General features: G+C 31.3%; 3 protein-coding genes and 1 non-coding gene across 4 annotated transcripts; 3 read left to right on the top strand and 1 right to left on the bottom strand.

Moving 5' to 3' along the window:
• Positions 1-712: 712 nt before the first annotated feature.
• On the top strand, positions 713-785 carry TRNAA-AGC (transfer RNA alanine (anticodon AGC)). The gene has a single exon. It is a non-coding gene; the product is annotated as a tRNA-Ala (tRNA).
• Positions 786-5,249: 4,464 nt separating this feature from the next.
• On the top strand, positions 5,250-9,101 carry LOC102589807 (tetratricopeptide repeat protein 7A). The gene is made up of 5 exons (XM_006356797.2): positions 5,250-5,956; positions 6,275-6,533; positions 6,746-7,947; positions 8,100-8,247; positions 8,321-9,101. The coding sequence occupies exons 1-5, from the start codon at positions 5,756-5,758 to the stop codon at positions 8,629-8,631; spliced, it is 2,121 nt and encodes a 706-aa protein (XP_006356859.1). The 5' UTR covers positions 5,250-5,755; the 3' UTR covers positions 8,632-9,101.
• Positions 9,102-11,124: 2,023 nt separating this feature from the next.
• On the top strand, positions 11,125-14,541 carry LOC102589474 (uncharacterized). The gene is made up of 5 exons (XM_006356796.2): positions 11,125-11,709; positions 12,346-12,487; positions 13,048-13,201; positions 13,919-14,107; positions 14,298-14,541. The coding sequence occupies exons 1-5, from the start codon at positions 11,205-11,207 to the stop codon at positions 14,301-14,303; spliced, it is 996 nt and encodes a 331-aa protein (XP_006356858.1). The 5' UTR covers positions 11,125-11,204; the 3' UTR covers positions 14,304-14,541.
• A 3,917-nt stretch (positions 14,542-18,458) lies between these two features.
• On the bottom strand, positions 18,459-19,675 carry LOC102589146 (uncharacterized). The gene has a single exon (XM_006356795.2). It carries the CDS (start codon positions 19,606-19,608, stop codon positions 18,865-18,867), a length of 744 nt encoding a protein of 247 aa, XP_006356857.1. The 5' UTR covers positions 19,609-19,675; the 3' UTR covers positions 18,459-18,864.
• Between the last annotated feature and the right edge of the window lie 2,587 nt (positions 19,676-22,262).

The raw sequence follows: 22,262 nt of genomic DNA, 5'->3' as shown, positions 1-22,262 counted from the left end.
ATAGCAAGAAGAAGTTGGTTTGTAATCAACACTACGGGGGTGCTTGAGATAACCATGTCGAAGAGATAAAATTAAATAAGGTGCAATTTTTCTACCCACTTTTTTTCAACATATATTGGTACCACACGCATACGATTTAAAGTTATGTTTGATAGGACAATTGCGTTTCTACTCATTTAATTCTATACAAATTTAGCTATTTATTTATATACATTCAAAGTTGAAGAATTTAAGTGTCAATTGAACCCAAACTGAAAAATATATTTATGTATATATCAAATATTAATATTTTCAGACTAACTTTTCTTTTGTGATACATATATGTCATAATTGGAGTTGCACACATGCATGTATCCAAGAGTGTGTCGACCAACGCCGTGTTGTTGGAAAATTACAATATATAAATATATAAAAAGATTTATTATATATATAATGTAATATACTATGTGTTGAATTCTCTTTATATCTTTATATATTTAATTTTTTATATTTTGATATATTTAATAAAAAATCTACTTCCGCCACTAGTTGCATTTCTTAAACATCTCTCGAAAGCTAATTTGTTAAAGATATATCTTCCTATTTGTTTACTCAAATTAGGAAAAATAACACAATTTTAGCTTAGCTGCACGGAACATGTTCATGCTTTGATAAACATCCAATTCTAAACTTGGACAAATAAATATCAATACGTGGTCTTTTAGAAACATATGGGGATGTAGCTCAGATGGTAGAGCGCTCGCTTAGCATGCGAGAGGTACGGGGATCGATACCCCGCATCTCCACCTTTTTTATCTCGGATATGAGCTTCCGTTTTATCCACCCTGAATACTTTTTTTTGATCTCGGATGTGAGCTTCCGTTTTATCCACCCTGCTACAATACAATGTGCGAAATCATCATTAATATCCCGCTCTCATTGGATTATGGACCCAATTAGATAAATTTTCACTTATATAATTTCAATTGTATAATTATATCAAACATAACTTTAAATTTCAAATAATGTTTTTCAATTTGATTTCAAACATTATTTTTAATAAATATCATCAATTCATGTCCAACAACCTACTTATAACTCTCTTGATGTTGTATCTTTGAAATTGGTTGTAGCTACCTCAAAACTATACAATAATTATAAGAGCACATTTTTGCTAAACATCTCTTTGTTAGGTAAATCCACCCATTGAAGCGTAAGTATATATACCCAACTTTCCTTCATAAATGAATGTTAGATGAAAGTTGGGGAGCTAATCAAAGACGATACTCAACACAATAATAGTAAGAAATTAACGAGTACTTAGTTCTAACAACTTTCAATCCACGGATAAGGGCAAATTTCGTATTTTTACAAGGTGTGTGTTGTAATGAAAATCGTGAGGGCTTGAGTCAAAGAGAATTATATTATACTCACTATGTTAAGAGTATATATCGTCATACTAATGGTTCGACGAGATGAGTATGAAGATGCCAGAGTGATGGACATAAGGTCTGAATTGATAACTTTGTCTAGCTATTATTATTTAAAAATGCATACACAAAAAGAAGTTGGTATGCTTGGATCGCGATAAATACTCGATTGATATCGGTGATACAAAATTAATCTCCAAATTTACTTATGAACAGTAATGAGAAGTATTTCAAGGGGGAGAACAAAATCCTAATTGGTAGCTGAAAAAAAGAAAGAAGCTACTAATTAAGAAACTCTTAATGATAACCAACTAAGTTTAATTCAAAATAAATAAATATCATCTTACCATGTTAAAAATATAATTGGACTTTATTAGCCCAACAAATTAAAGTGATATCTCACCACAAGTAAAATTGCACTAATAATGGGGTCTCCTGCCTTCATTACCCAATCACACAGGCTATATCAAGTTGAATCTACTCATAAATTATATATGATTTTAAAATTTTAATTTAATTGGCTTTCTTTGTGTGTTGTTGGTCATTACTTTTAACAAGAAAAAATAATTAAACATGAAATTAAATTTTATGCAGAAGGTTACGTGAAACTCATGTTTGCTTTTATCTCTATATGATTCTTTCGTTGTTTAGTGAATGCTAAAATACAATTCATAAATATAGTTTTGTCTAGTTCACATTTTATAAAATTTGAACTTATAACATCGAGTTCTGAAGATTCATGTTCTATCAAACTAAACTAAGAACGCTTTCTTATCAGAATTGACACTACAAATACTAATAAATCATCCGTGTAGATTGCACCAAGCCACCAACATTAGGTTATTTGTGGTCTTATTGCAACTTTGGTTTCTTGTTTAATTAGCAAGACAAAAGAAGGAATTAAATAATAAGGAAATAATCAACCACTAAATTTGAGCCACTGAATTAGAAAGTATATTTTAAAAAGTTCAGGATTTAAACATTTTTGCGTCACTAGTTTACGCAATATTTTCTTTTTTAATGGCTCCATTAGTTAAAAAGGGACAAAACCCGACTATATCGCAAACCACATGGATAAATGTGTGGCATTTTTGTATCGATAAGGGCATTGGTAATTTGATCAAACTCTCACCGACAAATAAAAATTTAGATTGTCAAACAACTGAAACTATTAAGATTTTTGTACCCCATTTTTTACGAAAAACAAAATATAAAAAATACAACTAAAGTATAGGACTCAAAACGTGATAGCAGTAGACAATAAGCCAAAATTGTACACTCATATTTCTTATAGGTTTTTGGCCACTAACCTCGTGGCTCGAGCACTGTGCTTTACCAGTGAGATTTTGAATATAAAAAGGCAAATAAAAAATAAAAATAAATCAGTCATTATCTTAATTCTTAAAATGATTATTTTAATTATTCATTTACTTAATTATCATCATGCTGCCCATGTTATGCATTTTTGCCAACAAAGTCGTAGTTGAATTATTTAAAGTACTTTTACCTTTTCTCTCAATATTTTCTTTTGTCTTTGATATTCTATAGGAAAAATTCTCCTAAAAATGTTTTTATCCTTTTAACACCATGGGTGGGCTAACTTTTCAATTTTTAAAATCCTACTAAGATCATTTCAAGTTGAAAAATACATTAAAGGAGGATTTTTCTTTATTATGTTGAATTTTCACCTATTACTATAGTAAAAGTGTAATATCAGCTAGTAGACTAAAATAACTTATTCAGTGAAATTTCATAAGTGAGTTGATGTAATATAATTAAAGGAACAAGAACAACGATTGCGTATCTTATAATTGCAGCGAAATTTGCTGATCTGACTGCCAAAAGAATCGATCCAAAGTCTTCTTTTGTCTCATTAGGAAACAAAGTGTTTTTCCACAAACTAGATACCTTTCTTGATCTTGTTTTTGTGTTGTCAGTTGAGAAAATTATAACATACGCAAACCTTATTTCTATCTCACGAAAATTGAAGCATTTACTTAATTACTATCACCACACGACATTTTTTGTCAGCAAAGCAACTCTGGCAAACCTTGTCATTTGTCACATGCAAAACCTATAACTTACACCCTATATTCAAAAAATCTGCCATGAAGGAATCCTATTATTACAAGTAATCAAAATGACCATACTACCCTTGTACAAGAAAAAGTAAATATAAAATAAAGACAATTAATTGGTCATCCACTGGGTATTTTGGTCATTTTGATCTACCATCTGTATCATGAGGTTTTTGTCTCCCTATTCTATAACTAGGGTCATTATCATTTTCAAACTATAATATCTATCCTGTGATATTTGACTAGATACCTCTTTAAAACTAAATATTACCAACAAAGATATTATTATATATTATTGTGTAATTTTATAAGTGAAGTTTAGGGTTGTGTCTATCCGTCTTATTCCTACTTTATGAAAATAGAAAAATTATTTTTGATGTTCATTGGCTCAAGTAAAATTTATTAAATCAAGTATGAAAATAAAATAGATATATTAACAAAGAAGTCATGCTAAATAAAGAAGAAAAAAAAAATATCAACAATAAATAATATGATACTGAAGTAAAAGATCATAACAAAACAACAAGAAAACTGAGGACTATAGTATAAGAGTAATAGAAGTAATAATTTTAAATACTTTATGATATTTAACTCTTAGAACCACTTATTCAGAAAAAAATATATTAAATGATAGTAGTGTAAAATAGATTAAGTGCCCGTTTGGATTGACTTATTTTAGGTGCTTTTAAGTCAAAATAGCTTTTAAATAGTTTTGAAGTGTTTGAGTAAAGTTAAAAAGTGCTTATAAGCACTTATTTTAAAGTCAAAATAACAAAAATAAGCCAAAAGTTATAAGTTAGAAATCCTAACTTATGGCTTTTGGCTTATAAGTCATAAGCCAAAAGCCAATCCAAACAGACCCTAAATAGAGTCCAAATAATTTTTCTGAGTAATAGAAGTAATAATTTTAAATACTTTATGATATTTGACTCTTAGAACCTCTTATTCACGAAAAAAAAATATTAAATGATAGTAGTGTAAAATAAATAGAGTCCAAATAATTTTTCTTTTATGGAGTGCTATACAACAAAAGATTCCCTCAAGTCTTTAAAACCCCCGCTAAATATGAACTAAACTATCTCATGATATTCTGAATCTAGCTCATATATAAAATGAGCGAATAATCCAACTCTTAAAACATATTTCATATTTAGATGGCGAAAAATCGACATCAAAATGCCTACTTTTTTCATTAAAATAATTTTGAATTTTTTTTTTCAATCATTTTTAGATATTCCTTATCTGTTTTGGGCTCGATTTAATATTACAAACTAAAACATATAACCTTCCCCTAAAACAATAAAGAAATAAGGTGGGGTGGGGTGGGGATGGAACAAGAAAACAGAGAATCTACAAACAGCTACTACTCTGCAACAACTTTTGCCCCCTCCCATACTTTTTTCCTGTCCATAAACTATCTGTGCTACCATGTCAGCTTCTGGACAAGTTATTAAAAAAAAATCAAAATTGTTTGATTCACATATTAAATTATTTCGAGATTATATAATTAAAATTGAAATTAAATTTATACTAAAAAATTTCATTGACAACTCAAATTTAATCGCAAGATATGATAAATTAAACTAAACTAAACTAAAGATATTTCATCTTATTCTACATATCAAACGAGCGTTAAGTGAGTACTAGAGTAAACTAAAGAATAAAAGGTAAAAATATCAAATATGGACCATTCTACTTAAATCTTTAAACCCTATATCATTATCTATAGATTTTCAATAGTAATTCTTGAACTGTTAACAAGGACTTCTCCTTAGAAGTTGCTTTCATGACTAATTATATTACTAAAATCAATGCATGTAAAACAAAGTTTTCTGTTTTTATGGTAATTTCAATGTTTTATTCTCTTGTTTGTCTAGCCCTTTTCACTCTGCATTTTAATTGTCATTTTGTTGCTTGTCTTCTTTAATTTCTGTTCCTAAATTATTCTTCTGTTTCATTGGGCTTTATAAAACTTCTCTTAGGATTTTTCTTCCATGAGCTTTTCATTTTTTTTGTAAATTTGTAATTTTATTGGAAGTTTCAAACTTGCTTTCCTTATTTGGATAAGAATCTTTTTGCCCATAGCAATTTTTGATCTGATCCAATATTGCATTTACTCTTTTGTCTTCAAATTTGGCTTTTTTCAGCTTTGTAGATAAAAGGGTACTATGAAAGATTTGAACTTTTGGAAGAATTGGACCTAAAGTAAGATTCTTGAAGTTGACAAAAGTGTGAAATTTTTGAAATTTTATTGCTTTTTTGGAGAAGATGCTGTGTGCTTGTTCAGGTGAGCAATTCAAATTTGATGAGCCACCACCAGAGTCTCCTGAGTCATTGGCCACAAGGGATTTTTCAGCTAGTGGTATTTCTTCAAGAAATGGAACAGTAGATTGGGATTCAAAACTTGATGATGCACAAGTTGATGAAGTTGAATCAACTTTAAAAGAGGCACTTTCCTTGAACTATGAGGTAATAGCCTTAACACCCTTAAAACTTATTTAGCATTTGAGTTAAAGATACGAGTTGATTTCTCATATGGTCACTCAAGAATAGTTGGTATCTGATAAAGTTACATTTTTTGTTGAAAAAAAATTGAATTTGGTGATTTTCTGAGATAATAAATATTAGTTGAGTGACTAACAGATAGTTCATATAGCCGACTCTATCTTGTTTGGTATTGAGGCATAGTTGATTGATTGATGATTGATCGATTTGTTCACCCGATTTAGTAGCATTGTCTCAAGGTTTATGTAAGTAGATTTGGCTCTTTTGTGGTTTGGGGTGCAGGAAGCAAGAGCTTTGTTGGGGAGGCTAGAATATCAAAGAGGGAATTTTGATGCTGCCCTTCAAGTGTTTCAAGGAATAGATATTAGAACCCTGTCTTCGAGAATGTCTAAAGCCATTTCTGAGAGAACAAGGCCCTTAAAACCGCGTTCCAAAGGTGATATCGTGCCTGCTGGTGTAATGTCACTGCATTCTGTGAGTTTACTTCTTGAAGCAATTCTGCTTAAAGCAAAATCCTTAGAAGAGCTCAGCCGAATCAAAGGTAAAGCTGCTCCTCGTTATGTTATTTGGTATTTCTCCTTAATGTTATTTGGTTGTACTATGCTTAGCATCCAGAGTTGTCGAAGACTAAAAATGTATTGTCAATCTTAGTTCTGTATGCCATTGATAGATGAACTCAATGCTAATGGATTGAAGGGTGAGTTGTCGGCTTTTTGGTACTGATGTAGCTGCATATGATTTTTAACTCATCAGATGCTGCAAAGGAGTGCAAGATGATGCTGGATGTTGTCGATTCAGCATTACCAAATGGAATACCAGATGGAATTTCTGAAGACTGCAAGTTATTGGAGATGTTTCATAAAGCACTCGAGTTACTTCCGAAGTTATGGATACAAGCAGGATATTTGGATGAAGCTGTGCTTGCATATCGAAGGGCGCTAATCAAGCCATGGAATTTGGATTCCCAAAGATTGGCCTGTATACAAAAAGACTTAGCCACCACTTTACTCTTTGGAGGCGTTGAAGTTGAGGTTCCTGCTCAATTTCAAGTGTGGGGTTCAACAGCCCCTAAAAGTAACTTGGAGGAAGCAATTCTCTTGTTGTTTGTACTCATGAGCAGAATGCTAAATGGTCAAATAATATGGGATTCTGAAGTCATGAGCCATTTGACATTCGCGCTGACAATTTCTAACAACTTTGAGTCTGTTGCAGATCATATTGAGCAGGTTATTCCTGGAGTTTATACCCGAGCAGAGAGGTGGTATCTACTTGCTCTTTGTTACAGTGCTGCAGGTCAGAATGATACGGCATTGAACCTTGTCAAGAAAATTTCTGGATGTTCGGAAGCCAACCAAGAACCTTATATTCCATCTCTCTTGTTAGGAGCAAAGCTGTGTTCTCAGGATCTGCAGCAAGCTCACGAGGGGATAAATTTTGCTCGTCAAGTAATTAACTCGGCCAAAAATCAAGACGAACATTTCCTAGTTCAAGCTCATAAACTTCTTGGCGTCTGTTATGGAAATGCTGCAAGAGTTTCCCTTTCGGATTTTGAAAGAAATTTCTGCCAAAGAGAAGCATTAGCTGCCTTAAACTCAGCTTCAGTTTGCAAGGAGGATCCAGAAATTATGTTTATTCTTGGATTAGAAAATGCCATCCAAAGAAACTTGACTCCAGCTTTTAATAATGTAATGTGCTACTCAGAAATGTCGGCTGGAAGTACAGCGAAAGCTTGGAAGTTGTTGGCTTTAGTCGTTTCTGCAGAACAGAGATTCAAAGATGCTGAAGCCATAGTTGATCTTGCTCTCGATGAGACTGGACAAATCGACCAAATGGAACATCTCAGATTAAAAGCTGTCCTTCAAATATCTCAACAACAGCCCAAGCAAGCCATAGAGACATACAGGATTCTGCTTGCTTTGATTCAAGCACAAAAGGAGTCTGCGACAAATGATGTGGTACACACCTTTCTTTTTAAAACTTCCTCTGAGAAAGTTTTGAGTATACATATCATTCTGACAATCTGATATATGAAATCCCCACAATACGATACGTGGAATAATTTTTGTTAAGGAAATTGGAGGTCAAAGTTTTTTTGTTTGGGCTGCAGGTAACTTCTCAGAGAAGATTAGAAGTTGAAGCATGGCTTGATTTAGCAGGATTATATACAGATCTTGAGTCGTGGCGTGATGCTGAAATATGTATAAACAGAGCCAAAGCAATTCAATTTTTCTGCCCGCGGAATTGGCATGCAACAGGTCTTAACATAACTGTGCAAAATATATATGTTTCTTTCTCAGTAACTAAAAATGATTCTTTAAATACTTTTAGGTGTATTATTTCAAGCTAAAGCAAGATATAAGGAAGCTCTTGTTGCCTTCACAGTTTCTCTATCAATAGAACCAGATTATATCCCCAGCATTGTTTCTACAGCTAAAGTCCTTATGAAGATGAGTAACGACGTAGCCCCTATTGCTAGAAGCTTTTTAATGAATGCTCTACGATTAGAACCAACGAACCATGAGGCATGGTTTAACCTTGGAATGCTTGCAAAGATGGAAGGATCAGTCCATCAAGCAGCAGATTTTTTCCAAGCTGCACACGAGTTAAAGCTTTCTGCACCAGTTCAAAATTTTATCTGATAGTGACTACTAATTCAAGGCAGAAAATGAAAACTTGACTTCAGCCATACATCCATTAGCAATTTGTTAATAGCGTAGACGTTTGTGACTGATTTATGAAGTCTATCTGGTTCTATATACTTCCCAACATGAACAGGATAGTACTACCTATCGATGTTGATGAACAACATCTCTGACAGGCTAATGGACATGCTACGGAAGTAGTATCAGTACTCATGGTATTTTGTATCAGTGTATATAACAATTAGTACATCTTTTTGCTGGCTTTTGGAGTAATATCTTGATCTCACAGTTGTTTTGCTTCTGCTTACAATCAAGCACTGAACATTTTCATTGAAAGTACTCTTTGTTCTGTGTTTAGATAACTGCAATGACCCAATACAACATGATTGTAACTACGAACTCATACGAGTATATCTAAACGTTCACTATGTATTTCGTGCTTGTAAGTCTCGTCGTGCTCATTCTTGTTTCTTTTATGACACCTGAAAAATTCCTGGGGATCAACTAGTACATGGAAACTCGATGGATAATAGGCTTTGTTTGTGCTAATTTGTAGGCATTTTGATTTTTGCAGTATGTATACTTTACCACTATGATCATATGAAGTTGTTGAGTCTGAACCATCTTCATTGCATTGGAAAACATTTGAATATTAGCTAATGCCTAAAGAGTCGAGAGTAAACGATCTCTCGACCTTCACAAGGTCCGTGTACATACTACTCTCTCCACACTATATATGTGGAACTACACCGCGTTTGTTGTTGTTATCGTATTTTCTTCATTTGTAGTAAAAATTTTGAGCTAATTCAAAATTTGATTTTGGCTCTACAACGCATATGCGACGTCGTACTGATTATTGTCATTATTAAAAGCAGTGTTTTAAAAGATTGTGTTGGACTCGTCTCGAGGTTCGCCTTGGGGCGGGGCTATGGCAAAATGCACCAGATTTAGTTCTGTGAGATTTACATCCTAAGCGTTCGAGTGTATGTTCTAAACACGCTCAACACATAACGCTTGAGGCACGCCTATTAGATCTTACATAAATTATGTGTTTAATTATTTAGTTAACGTTGTTGACTCTCATGATTCTTTAATAAATGAATGATACTTAATAACTTTTCATCTATTGAAATAAAAAAGATTGAGAGTAACTCAAATAACAAAGGCCAATAACAAATCATAGTATTGTATATATTTGGTAATATCGGGTGATTATTATTTAATAATTCTTTTAAAAGTACCTAGCGAAGTTTTACATTTTTACTTTTTATTAGTCTTCATATTTTTGTCATATATCTCAAAATATCATATTTTATTATTTCGCTATTTAAAAATAATTTTATATTTATTCATGACGGAGTAATGTTTTATTATACTACTAATAAGTTTTATTAATTATTTTCTTTTAGGGAGGTAAATTGCATAGGATAATAGTAATATATTTTTAGAAATAATGATTCCTTTATTATTTAAAAGATAAGATATTAAAGTTGATTTGCGTCTTATAATAATTTTTATATCATTATATTATTTATACTTGTAAATTCATGTTAGAAATTTTATTTTCTATGAGTTTCCTTAACCACATTTTTTATTATTTTAAACTATTAATGTATTTTTATATTTTTTTTTGTTATTGTATTACTATTTTATGTATATTATAAATTAAAGGGAAAAGGGTCTGATATACTCCTCAACTTTGTCATTTAGAGCTGATATACCCCTCGTTATGAAAGTGGCTCATATATACCCCTAATTATATACAAATGGCTCACATATACCCTTTCCCTCTAATGGAAATGAAAAAATAATAATTTTAGTTTAATTTTTTATTATTATTTAAAAAAAAAAAACTATAATCCCATACGGGTATATTTAATATTCCTCAAACATATTTTTTTGACTTTTTTTTTTGTTCAATGACTAATTTAGATTTATTATTTTGATGGTCAAATTTATTTATATTTCATTAATATTTTTGTAAAACTTATTATAGATGCCAATTTTTTTTTCTTCAAATACAAAAATTAAATTACAATATAGACAAAAAAAAAATTGTTTTAAATTATAATATAGCCACAAAAAAATAGTTTTAAAATTTTTTTTCTTTACACTAAGGAATGAAAGAAAAAATAAAATAAGAATAAGAAACTAAAATAATGAAAATCAAAGAAGTCAAAAATAATTTATGTATGAAAAAAATTGAAATATACCTTGAACTTTGCTAGAAGAATCCTATATACCCCTAAATGATTTTTTTTTTTTAAAAAGTCAAAAATATAAGTTTAAAATTAATTTTTTCACTTCCGTTAAATGAAGGGTATATGTGATCTCATTTTATAACGATAAGGGTATATGTGAGTCGTTTGTATAACGGCAAGGATATATATGAACCACTTTCATAACGAGGGGCATATCAACTCCAAATAGCAAAATTGAGGAGTATATCAACCCTTTTTTCCCTAAATTAAAAATTTAAAAATACATACCCTTTTAAAACACTGACTAAAGGCATAGCAGTAAATCCTACTTAAAAATAGCTCAAGCTTCAACTAAGCTGACCGGAGACGATGAGTAATCGGCTGTTAAACTCTCTCCGGCCAACCGAAACCCTAGAACTCGAAGGGGGACTTTCTCTAGTTCCACGAATTAAGCTTCTCTTAACAGTCTACCGTGCTGACAAGTCCGTTAATCCGTTCGACGAATGGAAGTTCAAGCGATCACTGATTGATTACATGAAATCTTCATTCTTCATCACTGTTCCTGAAGAGGACCTACAAATCCGGAAATTCAAAGATCTCAACAAGCGCAAGCGCGAGGAGCCGGTGGCGCGCGGTCGCCTTTTTGTTCACGACTTAGGGTTTCTGTCGAAGGTGATTGGGGAAACTGGCGATGATGTGGAGAGAGCTGATAAGAAGTTTCTAGAATGGAGGAGAGGATTTGTGGAAAAATTGAATGGGATTGAGCTGAATTTGGAAGGTACGAAGTTTAATTTGAATGTAGCTGTGCCGGTGTCGGATGATTTTGAAGGAATGAAGAAGGAATGGGAAGAGATTATTGCTTTTGGTGCTCGTGGTTAGTAAAGATTTTATATGTTTTAGTATTTTGGATATAATGCAGTTGAATTATAATGCTGGTACACTTGCTTTTTATTTATTTAGAGATTTGTATGTTAGTAGAAAATGTCCGTTATAGAATCTTATGGAACGGAGTGAATCTCGATGTATATTTCCTTGTTGTAGTAGCCGGAAGAAGAAAACAAGAATAGTGAAGAAACTTGATTGTTATAAGAAGAATAATATCCTGTTTATCTGTTCTATATAACTTGCCCTCAATGTAGAAGTCCATGTGATGAATGCAATTTGATAGTTAGATAAGAAAATCTGGAGTTTAACTTTTGAATGAGGAGCTAAGAAGAAAGGATGCTCAAGAACAGATTTTTTAGTTGTTGTATGGTGTAAATGGAAGACATTTTGTTTCAGTTTATGTACATAAGGGTTATGAAGCTGAAACTACTAACAACTTGAGCTCACTCAGTCTAAAGTATCAAAGCTTCTGTCTGTTTTTGTATTTTGAATGATTACTTGGTTCCTCGTTATATTGTTGGTGAAATTCATGACTGTGTGATATGATGTGCCAGTGTAAATGGTCCATGCTTTTCACAGGGTTGGTACCTTGAAGTAATTGTATCTCCTATTTTCTTCTTTACAGGATATCAGAGGAGTGCAAAGATGCAGCCAGATACAATCGTGTTGAAAGGTATGCCATCACGATGGTTTGCAGAAACGAGGGTCTCATCTAAGCCCTCTATGCTGGTTACTCACACAATTGTTTCCGTGCTTGGAAAGATAAGGCAAGTGCTATTAGTTGTTTTTATATCATCTATTAGACTGTTTATGAAAAGTTATTATCTGTTTGACTACTTGTTTGACATTTGAATTGTTTGTTATGGTGTTGAAAGCTGTCTATTTGTTCATGGATACTTGCAGCAGTAGCTTCATGTATATCTTGTTCACTTGACTAATATATCAAATGCTTTTTTAACCATTGTTGAGAAAAAAGTTTCCTAAAGCAATCTTGATACCTACTAAAAGTTCTTTCTTTAGAAATGTAATTACCTACCAAAATTTGTTAAACAATCACGTCTCAACTACATTCAACTATGTGCTGCGTAGAGCTGGAGACTGCCATATTCTGTACTTTGCGTCCCTATTTTTTCCTCTTCCTTGAAAGGGTCTACTATGCTTTTATTTATTTCATTATTCCCATTTGTCCAAGAAAAGATAGGAAAGAAACTTGCTGATTGCTCACCCTCTCTTTCCAGATTTTAGCTCTTAAGCTTATTATATATACATACAACTATTTTGGTAATTTCATCTTTTATTTGGCTTATCTTATTTTTTTCTTCGGTAGGAATCTTCATGTTGCTGAGGACAATAGTATAGGTGACGGTGCAGATGAAGAAGACATAGTTTCTGGTCTTCATTGTAAGATTGTAGTGCGGTTTGAGAAGCACAAGGACTTCCATGACGCCTTGAAGATTTTGTGTGGTCGCTCATTGCAAAAGGTATATTTGTTGGAACATCAGTCTATTATTTTTACTTTTCCTATAGTTAGTATCCTATGGTACTCTGAAGAGTAGCAGTTGCTCTGCCAAAACTGAAAGAAATGAAACGGGTTTGACATATTTAAAAGAAGGAAAAATTTGAGGTGTGTCTATATTGTAATTGATGCTCTGATGAAACATATTGGAGAAATGTACTTTATCGGTTAGTCTTCTCGTCTTCTTTAGCACTCAAAGATGATTATGAATGAAATATCTAACATGTGCTCGGATATATGTATAAACAATTGACCCTTTGGGGTGGCCCAGTGGTTTGGGCTTGGAGCTTCCATGTTGTGGAGGTCTCAAGTTCAAAGCCCCTTGCTAGCAAAAGCAAGGGGTTTGCCTTCTGGGTTGAGCTCGTCGCATCGGGCTTGCCTAGTGTGGGTTACCTCTCCTATGTAGTTAGCGAGTTATTGCATAGGAGCGGGGGTTTTACCCTGTGTGCACCCAAAGGGTAGCGGCTGCGGGTTTTCCTTGTCATCAAAAATAAATTATATGTATAAACAATTAGGCTTTACTCAACTACTACTTTAACAAGTTTTCATCAAAAAGCCTAGTTCTTTAATAAGTGTTGCAAAGTCATACTCCCTTTATCTTATTTTACGTGACACACTTTCCTTTTTAGTCTTTCTCAAAAAGAAGGTTTTTTGGTAAATCATGTGATTTATAATTGTGCAGCAAGGATCACAACTCAGAGCTGATTATGACGTGACTTGGGATAAAGACGGATTCTTCCTAGATGCTAGACATCAAATAGAAGAAAGAAAGAGAATGCCAGCAAGAGGAATGGAAGAAAGAGATGAAGGTCATAGGCAACACTCGCGAGTCTCTCAATTTAGTTCTGAGGAAGGACGGAAGAGATTCAAGGTCTAAAGGACACACTTTTAGATATTTCTCCTTCAATTTTTATTTGTGAATTGTGATTATAACAACTGTGATTTATTTCTTCTCTTTCTCTTGCTCTTTTCCAAATGAGGCAGAAGTCAAAAAGTAATTAAAGTGGCACATCAGTTCAGGTAGGATATTAGATTGATCAAACCTCTTGTCTGAATTGCAGGAATAGGGGCAGGAGCGTTATGTTTTTCACCTTCGGAGTATTCCTTGATCAAAGCAGAGACCTGAAGATGATATGTAATTTTTAAAGGGTCAAGACATGATAAATTATCTGATTCTATTATGTGGCTCCATTTTAACAGGTATATGTTCCTTCTGTAGAGTCCAAGCTGTATCTTCTTCTGAATTAAAACAATGTGTCAACTTAATTTTGATCTTTGGAAAAGCTCTCAAGCAATCGGCAACCACATGCCCATCACTGTTCCTTTGTTATGAACAAATCAATGTCTTAAAATTCTACACACTTCTATTATACTGTCACCTTAAAAAGTAAAAAGTAAAAAAGAAGAGCAGGAGAAAGCCAGTGAAGAAAACCACACACTTAAGAAGAATAGAGACTGACTCCGTAATGACAATCTAAGAGACGGGGACGTTACATGCTTTGATAGAAAGATCTAGGAAGGAATACCAAACTTTGAGCCTGTAGTCTTACCAACTCCAGAAGGCTCAAGATCCAACTCCATTTGACAGTAGCCCTAAGTGAGGTTGGATGGAAGTTTATAGAGTAACATATTAAGTAGGTCTGTGTGTATAGGAGGCATTTTAAATTTTCTTCAGTGCTCAATTGCAACACTTTAATCCAGTGGCCAAGTATGCTTAGTAAACAGCATTATTGGAGGATAGGTTCAGCTAACTTCTTTATTGTTTGCTCAACAAGAAGTCCCCAGGTGTATAACTGGCCCTACATCTTCTCTATACGTACTGATGAGACTCGAATAATTTTTGTTTGTACACTCTGTTTGGGAAACTCCAGTTCGCATCACTTGATTAGCTGAGCTTTTCTCCTGGAATCGATGTGTACACTGATGTTTTATGCTTGTATAATAACCTGCTTTTGAGCTTCGCGGAATTTGATGAGTTAAACCTGGATGTTAGGACAGTATTGTAAAGCATGCAATTGTCATTTAGGGACTGATCTAGATGACAACTTGTTGAGGTTCATCTGTTGCATTTTCCCAAGTTCTTGGGGTTCGAAAGCTGTATTTACAAAGGGTTATTCCCCAGAAGACGTGGTTGAAGTTCCTCTACACTCAACAATTGGTGATCTAAACATTAGTTTTGAAAGATTTGTTTCTTCTCTATCTCTTGAAGAGTGCTTTTGAGAATTAATGAAGGTTAATTTTGATTACATTGTTCGAGAGATAAAGCCTCAAGGAATATAAATGAACTCTCTTGTGAAAAGAGGAATTCATTAATTTGAGGTCATGATTAATAATCTCGTACACCGCAATAAAATGGATGTCAATAGTCTGGTAGATTATTCGAGTGAAAATGATACATATTTTGAAGTTCAGAGCTTAGAAGAAGTTGTGATACCATCGGACAAAAAATGTTGACGATAAAGTTGAAGACGATATAATATTTTTGGAATCAGTTACGCATAAATAAGCATTTATCGTGCCTAGAACTTTTTACAATTTTATGATGGAATTCGAGAAGACAATATCAACATTTTTGGATGCTATAAGGAAATTTTTGGATGCTATAAGAAAAGTTAGAGATGCTTCAACTAGATTTAAAATTTAACCAAAAAAATAAAAAACACTATAATCATATTTTACTAAATTGTCTTTTATATTTTTGTAATTTTAAAGAATTATTATTTTATAATATTAATGAGACTATATATCTTTACAGGGGTTTTTTGAAAATATATTACTCATCATATGGAAATCATATCTTTACAGGGGTCTTTTGAAAATATATTATACTCATCATATGGAAATCGGTGATTTTTCGATTGGCCTAAGTTGAAATCGAAGGAAAATATTATCTTCAACAAATAAATGCATTTTATTATCATAAGCTGCAAAAATTAAATGTCCCTCTTACTGAGATAATGATGTATTAATACTCATGCATTGCTAGTGTGTCCAAAATTTCAAGTTTAGGCCCTCCCTAAACCTAACAGTCACCTTTATAACCAACTTTTTGTGTTCTAAAATTTCTAGCTCATTTAATAGAATTGTGCTTATAGATTAGCCAGTTGGCCATAATATTTTTAGGCACAATACAGAAACTAACACCTAAATACTATGTATATTTAGATACCTCAATTCGTCTCAGGCTCGTGGATACTTGATGTTGACGCGACACATCAAATTTGGAGGTATCTAGATGAAAAACAATTTATAGAGTGTTTAGTTGTCAGTTGAGAAAACGTTATTAACGCTATTTAATTTGCTATGGTAAGGTCAATTTATGTGATTGTTCTCAGAATAGAAAGAAAGTAAAACACAGAGTCTTGGTATATTTCATAATCATTAGAAGTTGAGGCCGCCACGCTTGTGAAATTGAAAGATTATGGACGACAATTAAGTACCAAAAGTGGGACACCAAAAAAGGATTATCAAGTATTAACAGTAATTAATGAAAATGAAGATCAAGTTTGGTGGCTAAACAAATATGTTGCTATGATTAAAGAAATATCGAATCACAAGTTAATTATATGTTTGTATGGAAGACTTTACCTAAAAATTCTGAGAAAAATTTGAGGCTGAAAAACCCGACATTTTTTTATTTGATTTATAGATTTAAAAATCTAACATAAATAATTTAGTTTGATATTTAAAATATTTAAACCAATCCAATCCATGCACACCTTGTCAAAAATTTAGGACAGTACTTCAAAATATGCACCGCTACCTTGTCAAAGGTCTATGATTTGACATTACCTTGGGTGAAACAGTTAACGTTTGTCCAATGGTTTTTGTGTTAATCTAATTTTTAATGTAATTACTGTTCACTAGAATGTGAAACTAGAGTATAGTTTTTCTACACATGGTATAATAATATGATTTCTTTTCTTCATTTTTAATCAGAGGTCTCTAATTTAAATTTAAAAAATTAATTTATTTTTATAAGGGGCATTTTCAACTTCAATTAACTCAATGTAAATCTGCATTGATTGAACCAGTGAGATTTGGGTATGATATGTCAAATGGTTGAACAAAAATAAAATGTGCAAGGTTTCTAAAAAATCATATGAGACGGAGAATATTAATAGCTCAATTGATTGAATATATGAATGTTCATTCTGTCGATAAGAGTTCATTTTTCTACCTTGTAATCCTCTACTCATATTTTAAAAAAAATGATGAAGACAGATTATTGTGCTTATGCAATGAAAGGGATAGAAACAGAAAAATGTATTGACCCAACTGCTCTTTGTTTTTAGTGATATTAATATTATATATTATATACCCAATAAGGAGAAAAATATCGACATTATCTGGTTATTTGAATAAAAAAACAAAAAGTAAGAAGGAAGCAGGTAAATGAAATTAATTAATTACTAGAAGTTACTTATAACTAACTACTATTAAAAGAGTAAGTATATGATTTTGTCAAAACTGCGTTGTTTCAATATATTATAATAATCCCTCTAATAAACACTCAAGAATTTTATTTTTTAATTCATATTTAGAATAACTTCTTTGAAGTAATTCAAATAAACATGGTTGATTTTCTGATCAAAATTGGCAACCACATTGTTTAAAGAATTTTATAATGTTTGGGTAGTTAAATTCATATGTATATTTTGAAAAGACGGCCTTTAGTCCCTAATTTGGGTACATTTATTATAATTGAAACGATACAAAGAAGATTAACATGACTCCGTGCAAATAGGATACTCATATATTTGATCTCTTCTATAGTTCTATTGGATAAAATTGAAATGGTCTTCATGTATTTGATCTCTTCCATTTCTGTCTTGTTCGTTGTCAAATTATCTAATGGTGTAAATCAAATGTTCCAATCATTTGACCTAAAATAATTGTTGTAAAATAATCAAATTTCTGACTAATAATAAAGTAAATCTTCTGTTAACTTTTGAAATATTCATTGAAATTTGTTATCAGTTATCTTGCTCGTAAGTATCAAAGAGATATGTTGTATTGCAGTTTTAAATTCTACTACTCAAAATGATTAATAAAATGGGTGAAAATTATAAGATATCATGATTCAAATTCCAGCAAAAAGAAAATTTAATAAATTAGTTAAGCTGCACATAAAATGGCTCGAACACCATATGATTACGAAAACCAATGGGAAACAAACACCATTTCATTTTACTCTAAAAAACAGTTATAATACAATTCTATTGAACCAGCAGCATAACTAATTGTTAACAAACATAAGTTCTAAAACTTCTTATTTACAAAAACATATCAAAAGAGTGACTAAATTTCTAGTTCAACTCAAACATGACAACAATGTACAAAATCAGTAAAGCAATTTACAATGCATAAAGTCAACTTACAAAAGAAAGGAACCAAAAATTCACAATTTTCAAGAAGAGAATTCAGCACCCAATCAAGGATGTGACCCAGTGGTCAATGAAGTGATTGAGAACCCTCACGTGTCCAAAACTCAGCAGAGACAAAAATACTAGGTGATTCTTCCCATCTGGAGTTAGTCAAGGTGTATGAAAACTAGCTCAGACACCACGGTCTCAAAAAAAAAGAAGAGAGAATTGAGAGGATCAAGATAATTTTTTTCCTTCCATATTATGACCAACTTTTCCTATGGTCATATTTACCATTTGGTCCATTCATAACACTTCTTGGTGAAATTGGTTCTTCTCTAACAACACTTTTTTCACTAAATCTTCTCATATAATCCTTCTTCCTTTTTGGTTTTCTTGTACTTATACTTGATCTTGAATCTCCCCCTCTAATTGTAGGAATCAAATACCATCCAATTGAAGTACACATTATTGCAAATGATCTTCCATAAATAGCCAAAAATACCAATATCAATATTATAGTCAAAGGCAAATAAAACATAGGCCTCTTCAAATTTTCCCACTTCATTGAACTCCAATTAGAAACACTCTTCTTTATTACCCTCTTTTCCGCGGACTCAGCTTTCCTTTCTTGACAATCTTCGTATACTTCACGACTCATTTGCTTCTTCGGAGACTCTATTTTCTCCTCTTGATAATTCTTTGACGATTTCTTGTCCTTCAACTTGACAATAATAGGCTTAGCATCGTTGGAATTCGAAAAAACAAATCGTACGAAAGAGATATCGTCAGGGGCAATTTCGGAATAAATCCTTTGTTTCTTGTCTTCAAGATCAGCTAAAAGGGCAGAGAATTTATCAAGTCCTCTATTTGAATATGGATTATTTTTGTTGCTAGACCTTAACAAACTTTTTTTTGATCTTTTGGGAGTTGAACATGGGCTAAAAATTTCAATATCATCATCATCTTGATGATGAAAAGATCCACAAATAAATGGATTAACCATATTGAATAGTAGTAATAATACAAAAGATTGGATTTTTTTTTGTTTTGGGAATGGAGAATATTTGTGTTTGTGTAGAATTGTATTACAAAGGAACCAAAAAAAAAAGGGATGAAATGAGCTTATTATAAGTGGGGATTAGGAAATAGTCAAATAAAAAATAGGGGACTTTGTAATAAATTTTTATTTTAAAATTGTTAAGTCTATAGAAGCTTCTTTTGAGGACATCGATGATGTTTTGACTTTCATAATTCTTGTGAAAGAGGCAAAGTAATACATATGCAAGGAAAGCATACTATGTATTGAATTGGTTCAGATCTGTCATATTGATATTTTTTACAAGTATTATAATTTACGTGACGTTATTTGATTTGATACAGAAAAAAATATAGTTGAAATTTATTATTTAAAATAAGTCATAAATTTTTGTGTGACTATAAGTTAGCTCATTAAGAATGAGATGAATATTTTCTTAGATCACGACGTCAAAAATGATCTTTAGTGGCAATTAACACTCTTTGCAAATGTCCTTAAAACCTACATCGACATTGGATCTAATGACAATTAACTTATTAATACCAGTAAAGATTTTAGTACTTTTTGTTAATGTGTTTATTTATTACTGCTAAAAACTGTTTTTGTTATAGTAAAATAGAAATGTATTACTATTTTTTTTGGACTGGCTTAAAAAAAGTGTAACGTAAATGTGTTTTGTACTTTGTTTCAATTTGTTTGTCCGATTTATTTTGGTATTGAATTTAAGAAAATTAAGAAAAGTTTTGAATCTTATGATCTTAAATTAAAGAGAAGTAGAATATATCAATATGCAATTTAATCTTGTGATCTTAAATATATCATGTGCAAAGTGTAAATTAAAAAGTTGTCAAATAAAAAGAGACATTTTTTCTTTAAACAGACTTAAAAAAAAAAAAGCGCAAAACAAACAAATTAAATAAAGAAAGTATTTGCTCTTAAGTTGGGACGGAGCCAAATTTTAAAATTTATGAAGTTTGAGAATTTAGTTATTTTAAATTATTGGTTCTAAATTATTTGAAGTTTCGAGAAGCGAAAAAATATCAAATAATAATTTTAATATTCAGTAAATTTCTTTAAAAAATGCATGATTTAAAATTAAAGTTTTGAATTCTATTGAATTGGTAAATTATACTCTAATCTCCATTCAAGCTCTCAAAGAGATTTTGTGCTCATTTTGTAACTCTTAAATTATAAACAAAAAATTGGTTCAGGTAATCAATTTTAACAGTGATGAAATAAATACTTCTGGTAAGGAATTTAATGTTGCTTCTGGATAGTTCTTATAATAAATCTATCCAAAGTAGTACAGTCATATATAGGTTGGGCAGCCTAAATGGTATAGTACTAATTCCTCCATTACTATTTATATGTTGTTCTTATTAAAAATATATGATCTTTAATAGTATATGTTATTTCACAAAATCAATGTATAAATGATACTACTATTTTTCCTATTTGACTAACATAAAAACTAAATGATTAATTCATGTTCATTGATCAATTTAATTAATCAAAATAAATTAATTTATGCTCATTTATTGAAACTTGACTTTAAGACAATATTCCCTCTGTCCCCAATTACCTGTCTACTTTTGAATTGTCACACCTATTAAGAAAATAATTATTGACACAGTGAATTTACCATTTTACCTCCATTAATTATGAAGTGGATGAATTAAAAATTTAAGATTTTCAAAAAGTTCTACCTTTTTCAAAGTAATTAATTGAGGATATAATAGGTAAAAAAATGTTCTTTCTTGATTTGTCAAAATGAACAAGTAATTAGGAACAACTATAAAATGAAAAGTGGACAAGTAATTAGGAACAGAGGGAGTACTAAATAAGGGTATAATGGTAAAGTTACATAGTTTCTTAATTAAGGGTCATGAAATCTGAAATGATGACATATAAATAGGAACGGAAAAGTATCTGATTCTCAATCCATGTTTGATATCTATTTTAAAACTTGATTAATTTAATTTATATTCGCTCCAAAAAATTATACTTTGAAGGTTAAAATATTTTCTACTAAAGACAACTTAGATCTACTCTTATTACTTCTTATATTCTTAATTAAAAATGTTTATGAATTACTACAACAATACATCTCAAGTTAGTATACAATATAATAATTGATCCTCACCATAATCTTAACGTTGATATTAAATTCTAATTTGAACAATATACACATTTACACACACATATGATACGTTAATTATTAGCACTTCAATTTTATATTATATTTAAATTATTCGTGATTCAACTAAATAAATAAATAATGCTATCGTCTTTCCTGATGTGCCGCACCACCAATTAAATATTCAAGGGATCTCATTCCACCTTAAAAATAATAAAGAGAAAAATATGTAATTGGTAATAAAATTATTAATCAAAACAGCCTGAACTTTTATTAAAGTGGATTTAAATGCCTTAAAACGTGCTAAATTTTTTTTCCACTGCTTTAAAATTATAGTAAGAAAATGTTCTAAATTACTTATATTAATCATATAGAATACTTTAATGATTCCGTATGCATTTTTCTTTTGTTTTTTCACGTAGGTATGCATATTCACTACTAAAATATCACTACTTCCCCTCAAATTTTTCACTAAGAAAATGTT

The sequence above is a fragment of the Solanum tuberosum genome, unplaced genomic scaffold (assembly GCF_000226075.1).
Source record: "Solanum tuberosum cultivar DM 1-3 516 R44 unplaced genomic scaffold, SolTub_3.0 scf00226, whole genome shotgun sequence".
NCBI lineage: Eukaryota > Viridiplantae > Streptophyta > Magnoliopsida > Solanales > Solanaceae > Solanum > Solanum tuberosum.
The sequence above is the reverse complement of the archived record's forward strand: the minus strand, read 5'-3'. Positions and strand labels throughout refer to the sequence as shown.